The 16,235-nt window shown below is 43.0% G+C and overlaps 2 protein-coding genes across 2 annotated transcripts; one reads left to right on the top strand and one right to left on the bottom strand.

The window, feature by feature from the left end:
- Positions 1–406: 406 nt before the first annotated feature.
- On the bottom strand, positions 407–5,838 carry LOC115056521 (cytosolic 5'-nucleotidase 1B). Its single transcript, XM_029523023.1, has 6 exons — positions 4,863–5,838; positions 4,059–4,169; positions 3,625–3,760; positions 3,414–3,536; positions 2,924–3,054; positions 407–2,842 (listed from the first exon to the last, which is right to left on the bottom strand). The coding sequence occupies exons 1-6, from the start codon at positions 4,896–4,898 to the stop codon at positions 2,597–2,599; spliced, it is 783 nt and encodes a 260-aa protein (XP_029378883.1). The 5' UTR covers positions 4,899–5,838; the 3' UTR covers positions 407–2,596.
- On the top strand, positions 5,129–16,225 carry LOC115056519 (GRAM domain-containing protein 4-like). The gene is made up of 19 exons (XM_029523022.1): positions 5,129–5,287; positions 6,540–6,769; positions 6,960–7,065; positions 7,702–7,822; positions 7,934–8,010; positions 8,166–8,298; positions 8,399–8,424; positions 8,530–8,621; positions 8,757–8,848; positions 9,073–9,121; positions 9,281–9,352; positions 9,487–9,530; positions 9,609–9,718; positions 10,037–10,191; positions 11,125–11,272; positions 11,488–11,581; positions 11,740–11,830; positions 12,295–12,363; positions 12,978–16,225. The coding sequence occupies exons 2-19, from the start codon at positions 6,584–6,586 to the stop codon at positions 13,083–13,085; spliced, it is 1,773 nt and encodes a 590-aa protein (XP_029378882.1). The 5' UTR covers positions 5,129–5,287; positions 6,540–6,583; the 3' UTR covers positions 13,086–16,225.
- The last annotated feature ends 10 nt before the right edge of the window (positions 16,226–16,235 follow it).

Genomic DNA, 16,235 nt, shown 5'->3' with positions numbered 1-16,235 from the left:
GATCTGTAACCTGAACCTGAAGGAAGCTTTAGGATCAAGTTCTTGTTTTTTCCATTTCAGCATCCCAACAGCAGCCCAATGCTGCTCATGCTGTTCCTGGACTTTTTACTTTTCCATTATCCGCTTTCATGTTGTTCCATTTTTGCTTGAGCTTCCTCTTCACGAACCCTCACTCGGGATCTTCTGATCTCGCTCCGGTCTGAAGGGGATGAGTGGATTTTTAATCAGACATGTTGTCATCCGCAGTGCTGATGGATGAGCCGAGGAGCGACGTCATTGGAACCTCAGGGGACGACGGCGGAGCAGCAGCGCACCACAACACTATTAATAATTTACTTATAATTAAATTTAGTTTGCCCTCCAGCAGCTGTTGGACAGCGATGCTGCATCTGCCCGTTTCCTCCCTCCCATTTAACCCCAGTGATCAAATGTTCTCAACGTGGACCCCCTCATGACTGACCTCTGACCCCTCCTCAAGGTGGACTGAGGCCTGCGACCTTGTAAGAAACAGGAAAAATAACCAGAGCAGCAGCATCCGATGGCATCAGCTGTGTATTTATAATTCAACTATTCTGGTCTCAGGGGAACATTTAGGTTATTTTTAGAATCTGAACTGATGTAACATCTGGAGTCTTACTAAGTGAAAATCTGTATTTTAGGCAGAAGGTGGAAAATTTGAATTTGAAATATTATAGAAAAGAATTTATATTATTGGAGCGCGTTCTGAGTGAAGGTTGTGGAAATCCTGGGTCTTGGCTTGACTCCCTCAGGATCATGTTTTATGTTCCTCAGAAGTCAGAGCTCAACATTTTCTGTGAACATGGAGGTTGATTGTCGCCTCCAGATTCGTTCCAGATACGGCGACTCTTCCTGCAGCTCCATCATTTAAATTAAACGTGTTTGTGTCGAGGAGGCCGAGCCGGTGATCATTAACTTCCCCCAGGATAATGAAATCAAACAGCAGGTCTGTAGGACTCTGAACCGCTTCATTTCACCCAACATGTTTTCATTTACAGAGATGAGTCGAGCGGTGACGGCGCTCTGCTCAGCCTCCGTCTGGTTTCCAACCTGCGGTGACTCAAACAGATCACATTAACATGCAGGACTCTGAGCCTGCGCTCTGTCTCATTATCTATAACACGTTCACAAGGAGCCTGGAATCATATGAAGGAGCTCTAAGGACCTCATCGGGACGCCTCAACGAATCATCTCAAGGATATTAAAGAAAGGAAATACATACAAGACCCAAGAAGAATAAAGATGAATTCAGCTGAAAGAGCGTACACCAGAGACCCTGGATCCTCCTCCAGGACGGCTGTGCGTCTCGAAGGATCTCCTCAAGGACCGTCGTCAGATAAGTGGGGGCCACTCATACTGCAAAGCTTCACCTGTAACCTCTTAAAGGACAAACACAATCCCCTGTGAAGCTCAGAGACTTCAACGAGAGCCTGGAACATGTTTTAAAGATCCCCGTGAATCTATAGAACTCGCTCATCCACCGAACCTTCTTCAGGACCCTTAAAACTAAGCCAAGGACAGAATAAGCTGAATTAAACCTCCCTTTAAGGATTCATGGAAGTCCTGTCACATCCCCAAAGATCCCTGGAGGGGAAGACATCCCCCTCCCCTCCTGATATATCTGTTGAATTTTCTTAAACATCCACAGAAACACCTGAAGGACTCCGGCTCTTCCCCAGATACCCCCAGAACTCTCTCATGGACCAACTGGACCTTCTCTGACAACATTCAGACTCCTGGAACTTCCCAAACAGCTTCTGAACTTTCTCGAGGACTCCTCTTAAATAAACCTCCCATCGTCAGACAAACTATTCGGCTAAATGACCTTTTTCTGTCTGTCTTAAACTCTCCTTCCACCTGCTGGTGAAGGTCACACATTACAGCTACAAAAACAAATAACCATCTCCGGATTTCAAACTTTCTCTTTCATATTTTATTTACACATATTTGGAAATTCTTTGGCCTGTAAAATGTTGACAGTAACCGGGATCAGAGGGCTCAGACTGGATCAAGCGGGACCGGAGAGGACCCTCAAACACTGCGGTTCAGATCTAAACGGACAGTTCAGGTCGTTTCACATGGAGGTATGTCGGAGGTGAAGAAGCTTTTTCAGGAGTTCAACTGGCATCTAAGGCAGTTTTAGACGTTCTTCAATGTTTCAGTACGTCAGGTCTGAGCTTTCCTTAAAGAGGCAGCAGGGATCCTCGGAGAGGACGTTTCAAGGATTGGATGGATTTTGAAAGACTCTCCAAAAACAGTTTGAACTTAAACTCCATTAAGATTATTTCCAGCATTTCAGCTTCCTGCTAAATCAAAGTGAAGTTCAGCTTTTTCTGATTCACTCTGCGACCTTGTTGGGCTGAAGATCTGAACGTACAGTTTAACAGATTATTATAGGTTGAGCTCGTCCCTCAGCTGATGAACTCGGACTCCTGCTGCTCCTCAGGACAATAAATATCTCACACACCCCATTGATGTATAACTCCAACTGTCACTTTAACATCCATCAGATCCAAACATCAGGAAGCTGATGGTTCTTGCATGAGGTCATGTGACAGTTCATGCTGTCATGATGTCATCACTCCTCCAGGCTGCTGAATCCATCACTGAGCCAGAAATGAGGTCTGAGCTCGGACAGGATGGGGCCCCGAGGGGCCCCAGCCAGACAGTACACTTCGTCCACGCTGACGCCACGGAACCGCAGAGTATGAAGTGCGGCGCAGCAGCTGTCTCTGCCACCACGCGACATTACCATGACAACGCTGAGAGGACTGTCAGTCATGCTGAACTTCCGCCGCATCTCACCGACCTGGGTCGAGAAACTCTGCAGAAGAAGAGAGAGAATGATGATGTCCGCCAAAGGAAGAGTGAAGATGACGGATCAGCAGGATGTGGCGTTGATCACCTGAGCGGCTGCTCGGCTCGCCGGCGTTGGGCCAGTTTCAGGCTGAATGACGGAGTCTCCGCAGAAGAAGACTCTGAGCTTCTCCGACGAACAGGAAGTGGTCTGCTGCTCTAACAGCGCAGAGACAACACCTGGACCAGGACAAGGACCACGATTACCAACATCCTATTAAAACAAGCTGTAATATTTTAAGGACAAAGTCACAATATATCAGAAAAAACAAGATTTTGTAAATTTATTACATTTATAATATTTCAGCTCTAAGTGCTTTATATTTCAGAAAAGTCAAACATATTGATGTTATTGTGAAAACTAGAGCTTACTGACGTAACTTTAGGTTTTATTAACACAAAGAACATATTTCTTTCTGTGACTCATCCACTTCCTCCCTTTTACCCAAACAAGATGCTTTAGTTACCTTTGGCCAAATCAGGGTCAGTGATGGGCTGTAAAATCTCTCATCAGCTGGAATAAAATATCAGAAAATAACCTTTCTGTGACGCCTGCGATGCCTCGTCTCCCTCCGTCGTCAGGAAGAGTCCCACGCTGTTTTTCAGCAAACCCTCGATGAAATCCTCCTCGCTGGAAAAACAAAATCTGCCAACTTCAAGACCTGCAACAGAGTGGCAGCCAGGCCGGGACAGGATGTGAGCGCTGTGACCGAGCAGATGAAGAGCTCTAACGCTGATGGTTGACGTTACCATGACGTCTGGTGCTGCTGATGATGCGGGAGCGCTGCTGCTGCTGTTGTCTGTCAGTGGTGACGAGGACGACGTCGAACAGCAGCGTCTCAGCAGAATCCTGCTCCAGCAGACGCTCATTCACCCGACGCAGCGCCTGAAGATCAAAACAAATCTGATATTTTCCAGCTTTCATACTTTTGTCCTAACTCCTGCTAAATCTTTCAAAACTCTTTATTGATAAATATATGCTTTGGTAAAAGACTCAGCTTGACGTCAGCTCAGCGAAAACATCTTGTAATGAAATAAATGCAGTGTAATTGGTAATTAAAACAACTGTGCTGTTAAATCATTCGGAATCGATGAATCATCTGATCCAATAATAATTTTCCACAGAAACAAAATCAACGGGTGCATCTGAAGATTTTAAACTGATGTCACTCTTGAACTCTGACCTGCAGCAGCGGGAAAGCCCTCCCAACTTTGTACACCTCATCATCATCAGCTCCACATTCAAACACAGCACGAGATGTTACCGCAACAACCACTGCACGGTCCGCATCCTTCTGCAGAGGAGACCGAACCAGAATCAGACAAGAGGCCTCCAACAGGACCTGGTCTGGACTTAGTCCGGAACTAAAACATCAGCAGGGATTGAGGTCTCGTTTAATCAAGGTTAAGTGAAAAATGATAACAACTCGGTGCAGAAAAACACATAGTGATGAATACAACAGCATTACCATCAAATCACACTTAAAACACCAAAGGTTAAAACTTTTATTTGCAGAGCTAAAATATAACATCATTGTTTTTAATGTTGATTATGATTTGTATTAATTTTCCAATTAATGTTGTGAAATTAAACATTGCATCATGTGCCTGATAAAACATCATTGTAAGACCAAGGCAGAACCAACACATTAACTTAGATCATGAAGTTTGTTTGTATGTTTTAGGATCTCTGCAGTCTTTCAGTCTCCCTTAATAAAATCTGCAGTTTTAGAATTGCATCTCTGTCTTGCATGAGTTATTTCACAGATAATAAAAATAATTTAGGTGTTTTTAGTCGTTCAGGTTTTAAACTTTTACAGCTCTGTCGCTTTCAATGACAATTTAAGATTAAAAGTCTGTTTTCATGAAATACTGACAGGCCGGATTAAACAGAAGTCCATCATGTCTGTAGTGATCAGGTGTTTGAAGATTAAAAGTTAAGTTTTTCGCGGGGGGGTCCAAAACAACCCACCTCAGGTGAGTCTTACCTGCGTCACGTCGTCGTTCCGGACGGTGGAGAGCATTTGCGGGTCTTCAACGGGTGATTTCTTATTATTACTGTTGTTGTTGTTGTTGTTGTTGTTTTTATTCACCTTTTCTGATGAACCTCACCTGTGAAGCTTCACAAACTTTCCCTCCAGAAACAAGGAAGTGTTCTTTTAAGGTTCCGCCTTTTGACGTCACTCGTTTGCTTAAGCGGCGCGGCGTGATGGCGTCATTTCCGGGTTGAGCTGCTGCCGTGGCTGGTGACCACGCCCACACAGGAGGAGGCTGATTTCTGTGTCAGGTGAGGAAACGCTGTTCCGGATTTACCCCCAAAAACCTGGACCAGGACCGGTTCGGACCGGATCTGACCCGGTTTGAAGCGGGTTTGGGCTGAAAGAAGCAAAGTTCGGTCCGGGTTCGGTTCACGGTGAGACGCACCTTGTTACCTGTTTCCTTCCCTCCTTCCCTCTCGGTCCGTCCATGTGAATCCGTCCCGGCCCGGTCCCTGTTTGAGCGTGTTTCCAGTCCCGGAGAGGTCCTGCAGCGCCTTGAGTCCGGTCCAGCTCCTGGGCAAAGCGTTTGGACGTTAGTATTCAAGTGTGCATGCAGAGGTGGTGGGAGGGATTAACCCTCCTGAGGGGCTATTGGACCTGGTTCTGAAGGTCCTTGACAGATACATGATGTAGGCAGAACCTCCATCATGGGTCCAGACCTCCTCCCCCGCCCCCCCCATATGTCCTGCAGATGGGGTGGTTGATCCCACCACGTCCAGCTGATCAACAGTCCTGAAATGTCTCAGTCGGCCGTGTTCAGCTAAAGACAGACAGTGGTACCAATCACAGGCAGGCGGACCCGTCGCACCGTGCTGGAAGACGCACTTCGCCTCCTGACGAAGAAACAGACTGTCAGCTTGTTGTGGCTTCAGCAGTGTTTCACTGTGGAACTGCTTCTAACGTGTCATCTGGTTTAACCGCCTGTCCTGACAGTAATGAGACGAGCCTTTGCACTGAAATAACAATAATAATAAAGGTTTCAGGAAAATATTCATGAAATCTTCCACCTTCTTCTCTTTTTTTTTTTTTTTTGGGTTTCTTCTAATTTCAAACCGTCAGGCCACAAACCTCTTGGTGGCGCCTCGCTGGGTTGCACCTTCATTCCATCTCGCTGTTTAACACAAAAGACGGAATGTGACTTTGTTGTTCTGCCGTTAAAGTGTCGACAGATGAGCACACACCTCAGCGTCATTACATCAGCTCTGCTTGGTCCAGGCAAAGGCATCTTAACGGGAATAAGGCTTATCTGTCCAGTCTAAACCTCCAGAACATTGAACATACAGGTTCCTTTCACGTGAGGCAAGATAGAAATGATGATGATGAACTCGGAGTAGAAGTTTTGAGACGTTCTTCAGAGACCACTCAGCACTTATTTCCATCTTGACCGAACGATGAGGATCTGATGGTGAAATATTTGTTCTCTTTCTGAACAAACAGAGCCGGCTCACTTGTTTGTTTGAGTCTTTTGAGGCAGCTGAAGTGTTTGCTCTGTCTGGACAAATAAAGCCTGTGAACACTTCGTGCTGAAGGAGTCTCTGTCAGGGCTCAAACTGTTGAATAGAGGAAGTTTGGACTGATGTCTGCATTCTATTTTTTTATGTGTTTGTGTTCTTGCTCCCTGCTCAGGTGTCGGTCATGTTCAGGTAGAGTCCGGCTCTGCGGCGCCCACCATGCTGAAGCGTCTGGACAGGATCCGGTTCCGGGGCCAGAGACGGGACGAGTTCCTGGATCTGGCCGAGTCACCCAACACGTCCGACACAGAATGTGCCGACGAAGCGTTGGCGAAGCCTCGTCTGTCCATCAGAGAGCCGGAGGAGCTGAGGGAGGCAGAGGCGGAGCAGCAGAGTGACGCTCAGGTACAAAAGCACACAAATGCAACAACCACGAGTTTATAAAGAGTTTTTAGAATCCCAAACATGAAGACTAAAACAGGAAAATGTGTTTGCTGTTCCTCATCATTCCAATTAGACTCTGTAACTCATGTACTTTTTTATAATAAGCAAAGAAACTTTATTTACATTTCACACTTCTGTTTTTGTCGCTCAGGCTGGACCAGGATCATTTTCTGCAGCTCTCCAAGACGACTCCAGGACAGATCTGAACGAGGTCAAAGGTCACCTGGAAATCGCCTTGTTAGAGAAACACTTCTTACGTGAGTACTCGAACCAGGACTTTGCCTGAAAGACACGATTACACAGACGTTAGAGGAGCGCTTCACACATCAGTTTGAAGTCAAACGCCACACAGGACGCACAGCAAGCTGGGTAATCCGTCAATATCTGCCTCTCAGTTTTATGTAACACACACACAGAGCTATTAATAACCCTGCTGACCTCATCTGACACTCAAGGAAAATAAGGTCACTGTGTCTCTTTTAATACATCTTATTTAGAGCAATTAAATTAAAATCCAAATTTAGCCACAGTTAGAAGTTATTGAACAGGCAGCAGGAATCTAATAAATGATGGAAACTAAACGTGTTAGTGGATTCAGCGTGAAAACAGGAGGAGTCACACTGCAGCTCTCCATTGTTAACATCTGTGTGTGTACACAGAAATGTAAACGTGACTAAGATCTGCTGGGGTGGAAAAGGACAACAAATCTGAATATAATGTCAAAATATCCAGCTGTAACTGAAGCTAACAAACCACAATCAGTGTGAACTCCATCATGTTCTGCTACGACTGTGCCCACCGTGTGAGCCTGTGAGCCTGCACTCAGGGCAAACACGTCTCTGAGACAGCTGGAGGTTACGTTTCCTGATCGTGAGACCGTCCGTCTGTTTCAGAGGAAGAGCTGAGGAAGCTCAAAGAGGAGTCCAATGTGGACGCCATGAGACAGGAGCTGGAGAAGGAACGCCTCCGCCGAATCGAGCTGGAGCAGAAGGTCAACGACGCCTTGAGAGCCAGGTGATTATTTAAAAATCAAAACAAAACTTTATTCAACAGGCCAGTTGGACGCGGACGGAGCAGCTTCTGTAGGAGCTGACTGTCTCTGTCTGAACTGTCTGAACTTCACAGACTTGAAGATTCACCCTCTCAGACTCCTAAAGCTCCGCCCTCTGCTCCTCCAGCTGCACCTGCAGGCGGCGGCACAGGTGAGTTACACAAACCATTCGTTTCTCAATAAAAACGGGCCATTTTATTAGGAACGTCTGTACAGGAAGAGCACACTGAAGAGCTTAGATTTATAAATGTCTCCGGCTTGAACTTGGATTAATGCGGTGAAGCGGTTTCCTTTTTTCCTCCTCAGACAAACAGAAGGACACTCTGTCCGACATTTTCCTGAAGTGGCTTTATGACCGTTTTGGCGTTTATATCGAAGACTTCCGCTTCCAGCCGGAGGAGAGTACGGTGGAGCCGGAGGAGCCGCTGAGCGGGAAGAGGTGAGGAGAGTGTACAGCACTGAAGATGGGCTTTTTATCAAACACGTTAAATCACACAACCTGAAACTGAATCTGTTTTTTATTGGTTTCTGCTCCACAGGTTGACTGAAAACATGAGACGACTCAGTGAGTTCTTTAAAACTCCGTCTATTTCATTTTTGTTCCTTTTGAGTAAAATGGAGCAAAACAACGCAACAATTTTTTTGCTCAGTTGGTTTGTTGTGTTTCCAGAGCGGGGATTCAAACCTGTGACCAACTTCATGAGGAATCTCTCCGCCTTGTCCAGCTGGTACTCCGTCTACACGTCAGCCATCGCCTTCATCGTGAGTCCACAAACCCGTTTCGCTAAACTGTTTTTTTTTTTTTTTTTTTTTCTGCTACACAATAATGTTTTGTAAACATTTGTTTATTTTATATGCTGTGTGTCTTTGTGCGTCTGTGTTGGCGTTTAAATTCAGTTCTACATGTATGCAGCGTGGCACGGCTGGACCATCCCCATGCTCCTGTTCCTCGCCATCCTCCGCCTGTCTTTAAATTACCTCATCTCCAGGTGCGTGTAGGCCCCACCCACTTTCTGTTAGCCAATCACAGGGCCCGAATCAGAATCGGAAAATAAACTGATTTTATTCTTTTTCTTCTTCTTCTTCTTCTTTTTCACAAGTCTACTTCATAATTTTGGCATCTGGTGACGTTTTTTTTTTTTTGTTTGCTGTGAGACACAGTGGATGACGCTCTCATATGTACCTCTTTGTTCCCATGATGCCTTGCTCTCAGAGGCTGGAGGATCCAGTGGAGCATCGTACCTGAAGTGTCGGAGCCCGTGGTGAGAAATCTTGTCTTCACGTTTTGTCCCAGCATGAATGGAAGGATGTGTTGATGAGAGCGGGCTGGTGTCTCACCTGGACAGGTGAACGGCGCCGCCTGCTGGAGGACTGATTTAATCAGCCTGGTCAGGTGACGTCACAGGACTCTGTCTTTACAGGAGCCTCCTAAAGAAGACCTGACGGTGTCGGAGAAGTTCCAGCTGGTTCTGGACGTGGCTCAGAAAGCACAGGTGAGACACCAACCTGACACCTCCTGTCTGAAAGTCAGATTGTAGTGAAGTCTATGGGAAAATGTCCCTCCTCCTCTCCGCTTAGAGGGAGTGGAGCGGCTTTATGCACAAATATGTTTGTTTCATCCTCATAGAATCTGTTTGGGAGGATGGCCAACATCCTGGAGAAGATAAAGAAGTGAGTTTGTCTGCACACACACATGCTGCAGATCCAGACAGATATTAAAACTGTGTGTGTGTGTGTGTGCGTGTCCAGTTTGTTCATGTGGGTGCAGCCGGAGTTGACTCAGAAGCTGTACGTCGGTCTGTGGGTGGCCTTCATCTCTTCCTGCCTGCTGCCCTACAAACTGCTGGGATTCATCATGGGTACATTTCACATTTAGAACCGTCAGTCAGTTTATTAGGAACACAATAAATCTGCAGCCTGACGTTCTCTCAGTTTGTGCTGCCGTCGATTGATACTGAGAGGGTTCAGAAAAAAATTCATGTCTGCAGTAAAAAGTTTATAAAATAAATCATTTGCAGATTGAATTAAAGTCAATTTTACTGATTTTAATGACTTTATGAGCAGATTGAGTTAAAAACAAGTTAATTTCTTCAGATTATATTGTTATATTTACATGTGACACAGCAACATGAGGATTCATTCAGACTCATCAGAGTCTTCCTCCTCCTCTTCCTCAGCCATATACGCAGGTATAAAGTTCTTCATCATCGGCTTCATCTTCAAGAGCTGTCCCAAACTCAGGCAGCGCTTCGACACCCCCTATGTCATCTGGACCAATTTACCCACCGACCTTCAGCTGAAGGAGCGAAACAGCGCCGCCATGAGCCGCCGGGTCAGTCCAAACCACATCACATGACAGAACACGGCGCCGGTCCAATTATGGCTGTCAGACATTAATGTCTCTCCAGGGAGTCGACACAGATGTTACAGATGCAGCTTTGGAGATTTGTCTTTTGTCTCATTTGTCAAGTTAAACATTTTTATCCCTTGAGGCTGCATTAAACAAACTCTTAAACACAGAAGCACATTTTATCCAAAAGCTTTATGGTTACTTTAATAACACAGATGTAAAACACAGAACTGTTGGATTGTTTAAGTAAAAAAACATCAGAAAAAGGCCACAAACTGAATCTTTAACAGAAAACCTTGCTGGTCCCAGCTGACGGTCAGCGGTGAGTCTGGATTCAGTTCTGAGTTGTTGTGTTTTTCTCTCTCAGCTGTCTGAGTGTGAACAGGTAGGATCCTGATGTGTCTGTTGTGTAGATCAGTTGTGTGAACCGTAGTCAGATATTGGATTAAAATCCTGACAGATCTCCTGATCCTCTTTAGACTTTAATGACCGCCCTGACCTTTGACCTTCCCTGTAGGACAGATTCAGGTTCATATGTAGATCTGAAAGTGCAGGTAAGATAGAAAGGCCAATAAAAACAGAACATTTGTTATTGTGTTATTTAAAATCACCTTTTTATTTATTGGTCGACAGAATTCAGTTAATTTCATTCATCTAATATTTGATCATCTGTTTTTTTTTTTTTTTTTCCAAATTGAAGGTTAGATTTTTTTTCCTTCAGGATGTTTTTCCTGAAATTCTTAAACACTGAAGCGAAAAGTTTTTATTTTTATTTTAAGAACTTAAAGTTTTTTTATGTAATATTTAATAAAATATCTCTGAATGTTTAATGCTGGGGATGCTGCCACCTTAACGCTTCACCTGCTGCTGATTGTCTAATCCAGTAACCCCCCCCCCCCATCTTTACCTGCTCAGGTTCCAGCGGTGGGGAATCGAGGAAGCCTCAGCGCTGCAGCTCCTCTGGGCGGCGGCCGTGACGAAGACGGAGGACGATTCTACAGCACCAAGAGAGGAGCTTTTCACGAAGTCTTCAACCTGCCGGAGAGCGAGCGCCCTCTCACAGGTGAGGGGGGCAAAATTTAAATCCATCATGATCCCTTCAGAGATTAGAAAATGACCTCATGCTCTGTGGAACATCTTAAAGGTTCCCACATAGAGTGAAGGTAGATGATTCAGGACTGAACTATTGATGTCACAACAACTATGCTATCTTATGGCGGCCAAACTTTTGGGATTTTTTATTTCTTTTTTTAATCATTGTGTTGTTGTTTGTCTCAGTTTGTGAGAACGGCTGGCGCTGCTGCCTCATCAACAGAGACAAGAAGACACCGTCGGACTACATCCGCAACGGAGTCCTCTACGTCACTGAGAAGTGAGTCCCTTTTATTTTACATTTCGTTTTCCAGTTAATGTTTATTTTTTGTTAGTTTAATGTTTACTTCATGAAGAGCATCATAAAACTGGCCGTCCTGGTCCTGATGCTGCACTCGGGATGGTCCCGGCTGATGGCGTCTCCTCTTGTGTCCTCAGTTATCTGTGTTTCGAGAGCTCCAGCTCCAGATCCGGATCCACCAAGAGGAACAAAGTCATCAAACTGCTCGACATCCAAGAAATCCAGAAGGTACGTCCAGCGTGTCCAGCTGCTTCTCTGAAAATAGTCTTCTCATCCAGCATCTCAAATTATTTCAATATATTTGATTTTGGTTAGATTACCACAGAAATATCAGGCATTCTGTGAAAAAGGGAAGAATCCAGTCGGCTCAGGCTGATCCTCCACGTCTCGTCAGTGATTCAGTCAAGAGAGTTCATGTCACTTTCTGAATTTAGCTATCAGAATAAAAAATGAACTCAAGCAGGAATGGACCCTGATATTCATGTTTTCCTGCTCATTTAGTCCCCGCTTTGTTAATTAGTGTGAATCTCTCGTTTTGCTCAGAGCTGAAATCGTCACGACTGTAAGAAGCTCAAACCTTTGACGCTTTAACACGACAGTTAATTTGTGAGCAAAAAAAAAAAAGAAGCGCAGTTATGAATCATGCAGATAAACATTATTATGGTTTTCATTTCCCTTCCTGTTCTTCACAGTACAAAGTTCTGTCGGTGCTTCCTGGATCTGGGATGGGTATCTCCATAGCGACGCCTTCCACCCTGAAGGTAAGAGGTCGATGGGAGGAGCCTCAACTGGAGACGTGGAGTCACTCTGACCCGACGTTAACATTGAAATATATTCACACGTCTGTAAACTGTTAAACATTTTCCCATTGACTCCCTCTGACCTGTAGCACAACATGGACAGACCTTCGAATGTTTGATTTGATTTATTTATTCAGCACATAAAGAATTTTACATAAAACAATCACAGATAGAAAAAGAAAAAATTAAACAGGGAACGTCACAGAAATGTAAAATTATTGTAAGAGATGAAATAAAAATCAGAACGTGCATGAAGTAGTAAAGTATCTTCGACAGATTTTTTATTTTATTGTTATTATTTTTTTTAATTAAAGTAAGAGTGAAAGGTTTTCCAGATGAGGAAGAAATAATTTCCAGACAGGAAGGTTTCCTGGTGGGAGTGTTTATTTTAAAGAGTAAAGTGTTTTTAAATAATCTGTTTTGGTCATCAGAATAATAGAAGAACTCTCCTGAGTCAGAATAACGAGTGTTTCCCGTTCCTCCCGTTGTGCCGATGACGTGTGGACCTCAGCGCCATCGCAGACAGGAAGTGCGTTGGCGTTTAGAGCTTTAATCGTCCGTCTGTTCTGTTGCAGCCGATGGTGTTCGGTGCAATGATGCACAGAGACGAAGCCTTCGATGCCATCTTCAGTCAGTACAACAAGATCCTGGGCGGGGCGGCGGCCGCCAGCCCAGAGACATAGTAACGTGCTCACAAGATGGCCGCCTGCACAGAGACGAGCTGCTGCTCTGGATTGGATTCACCTCATCAGGCGTCGATCCCAAAACGCCAACTTTACGTTTCAAGACGACTTCACGCCAAAATCAGCTAAAACTGAAAATTCTTAAACAGTTTTACAAAAAATAAGAGGAAGAAAAAAAAAAACTTACATTTTAAGTAAATTCTCAAATAAAAATTTCAACATCAACAACAAAAAAAAAAAAAATTAGTGCTGAGATCTATGACAGTTTTACAGTTTTACATCTCCTGTCTCGGGCTTCCTGCCTGGAGCGCTACGACCAATCAGAAGAGAGGAGCTGATCCTCTCTTCTGATTGGCCGACTTGTCGGCGTGGTCCCAAAAAAGAAAGGAGGAAGCCGATTTTAGGTAAATGCTGCACAGTTGGTCCAGGTGGGTGGCACCTGGGGGCGTGGCTGAGGGCGGTGACAGCTGTGACATCACAAAGTTCCACAAGTCCAGACTGAGCTTTTCTCTGTGGACGGAGACCTTTGAGACTTTAATATTTTTATTTTTAGAACCTACAGCTGATTTAGAATCATCCAGTATATTGACAGCTACCGTTAGACTCCATGTTTGGTGGTGAAATTGGCTGTTTTATAATCAGAAGTAATTCAATTATGCACAAGTCCAGCAGCATGCTGGGAACTCTTTCTCTCGCTGGTTTTTCACATTAAAAGCCTCTCGGCGGCACAAAGGAAGTCTCTTTTAATGCGGAAACTTGAGTTTGGAGAAATAAAATCTGTGACTTCCAATTTAATAGATACTGAAATGAGATCATTGATCGATTTGCAGATAATGAGAATCGTGCCTTTTCAGTTTTCTTATAGAAGTGAAACAAACAGGAGTTTGTTTGGAGTCATCTCCAGGAAACGTGTTGCAGAGTTACAGGAAGTGTTTTTGTTAGCCTTTCTCTTTGCAGCCGCTCTCTCGCTGTCTCAGGGTCTTTCTGTCCACTTTCATTCAACCTGAAGCTGAAACTTCGCCTCAACATGCTAACATGCTAATAAACAGCGTGTCCCTTCATGTAGCCCGTTCTCTCCGATGACTCGTTACTTACAGATGCACTATTATTAGCTTTTTAAAAAATGTCTTTGGCTACTTCATTCCGACTTTTGTCTCTGCTAAATGTTTGTTGTTGTTTTTGTTTTTGTATTTGCAGACCTGAAGCTTCGTGTTGTGTAATTATTTTTAACGCTTGTGTGACGGTGATACATGGAATATCTTCAGGCCCGTTGGTGAAAGCTAAAGAATTCAACAGTTTTTGTTCATCGGCCTGAAAAACGTGATTCACGCCAAGTTTGAGCTCAGTGATTCTTAAAATACTTGAATGAACAACCTGAGAATTTTTACGCAAAAACTTTTTGCACAAAACTCCTCGTCAATGCTGGAATCGAAAGAAACTCAACTCGATTAGCATTTTGGAAAATATATAATTTGTAGTTGTTGCCTCTCGGATGTGAGATTTTCTGACTTTTCTCTGTTTTATTCATTACAAGTTAAATATGTTTGAGACACAGAATGTTACGATGATGAAACTGAGATGGACGTTTTATATATGTTGGCCAGTTAGAGAAAAACATTACACATTATTTATTAGTTGCAGCTGCACAATGAACTCTGCACCCACACACACACACAATATTGAATAAAAAAAAAAAAAAGTCAGAAAAACGTGCCATCAGTTATTTAGCTTCTTGAAACAGAGAAAAGCAGCAAGTTTTCGCTGCAGAGGAGCGGGAACTACAAACACTGAAGATGTTTTCGGCACTGAACGGATTATCCTGGTAACACTGGAGCGTTCAGTAAAAATTTGTGTTAGCGCAGTTTTCCGAACACGCTGTTTTTTTGGGGTTAAGGGTTTAACGTATTGGGCCGTATTTGATATGTTTAAGCCTCGTTAATTTACATTAGCAGCTTCAGGGAATTGTAAGAAGTTAATTAAATGACTGTTTATTGTAATTTACAGTTAAAGCCTTACAATCAGTTATTATAACAGTATGTTCTTTTTAATGTGGTGACTTTTTGTATCCTACATGAATGTTTGATTTGAAACATTTGATGTAAACCACCAAATTAATCTAGTTTTTTTTTTTTTTTTTTGTCTTTGCTAAAAGCTGATAAGTTTATACACACAAAATAGGTGCTATTAGCTTATCTTACTTTATTTAGCTTCAGCGTTTCTTCACAGTTAGCTCAGAGCTAAAAAATTAGTGACCTGAAATTGAAGGTTTTTAATCTTTTTCTTCTTTGCCAATAAGCTAAAAGGTTGAATAATGAGTAGCTATTCTGATCACTTAAACTTTAATAATTTAACGCACTTCTTTTTTTTTTTTTTTACTTTTAAGTTAGTGCTCTTTCATCAACAATTAATATTAAAGTGAAAATATATTTTTCTTTCCTGTTTTCTTTTATAATGGTGTCATAAAATTTTGGACATTTAGTTTTCAACAGTTTTAAATGTGTTTTTACATCCTTCAGAGGAACACAGTGTTGTTCTGAAAGCTCACACCAGCAGTTATCTTGTTCTTTTAATTATCCTTTAACATGGCAGTTATGTTTTCAGTTCATCAATTAATCAAAATAATCCTGATTAATCTTCTAATTAATAATTAAACCACCTAATTATATTTATATATGCAATATTGATTAAATGGCTACAAAAGTGTTTTGGTTTTTTTTTCTGTCCAAAAGGCTTAAATCAACATTCAAGGATAATTCAGAATTGCATATGAATAATCTTACTGTGAGCTTTTGGTGTGATCAGGGTGAAGTTCTTCAATTGCCAAATCTTTTGCAATTTTAAATGACAGTTTTTGCTTTATTGACACCAGTTATTTGACGCCACGTTGCCTCATGCAGATTTTTTTTTGTTTCATGCTTTTCCTGAAGATGTTTAACTCTTAATCTTCCTCAGTTTGTCTGTGGTTGTGTCTTTTTGTCGGTGTTACATAAACACTATTGACTTGTGATGATTATCGGATGTGAGGTTTTTATAAAATGCTGTTGTTGTACAAATGGGTGTAAAGTTTTTAAACAAAATGAAATTGGTTGTCAAAATGTGTTGCACATTTTCTTTATTTAAGTAAATTCTTTGACACAGTCTGATTGTTTC

The sequence above is a fragment of the Echeneis naucrates genome, chromosome 16 (assembly GCF_900963305.1).
Source record: "Echeneis naucrates chromosome 16, fEcheNa1.1, whole genome shotgun sequence".
NCBI lineage: Eukaryota > Metazoa > Chordata > Actinopteri > Carangiformes > Echeneidae > Echeneis > Echeneis naucrates.
This window is presented reverse-complemented; position numbering and strand designations above follow the sequence as displayed.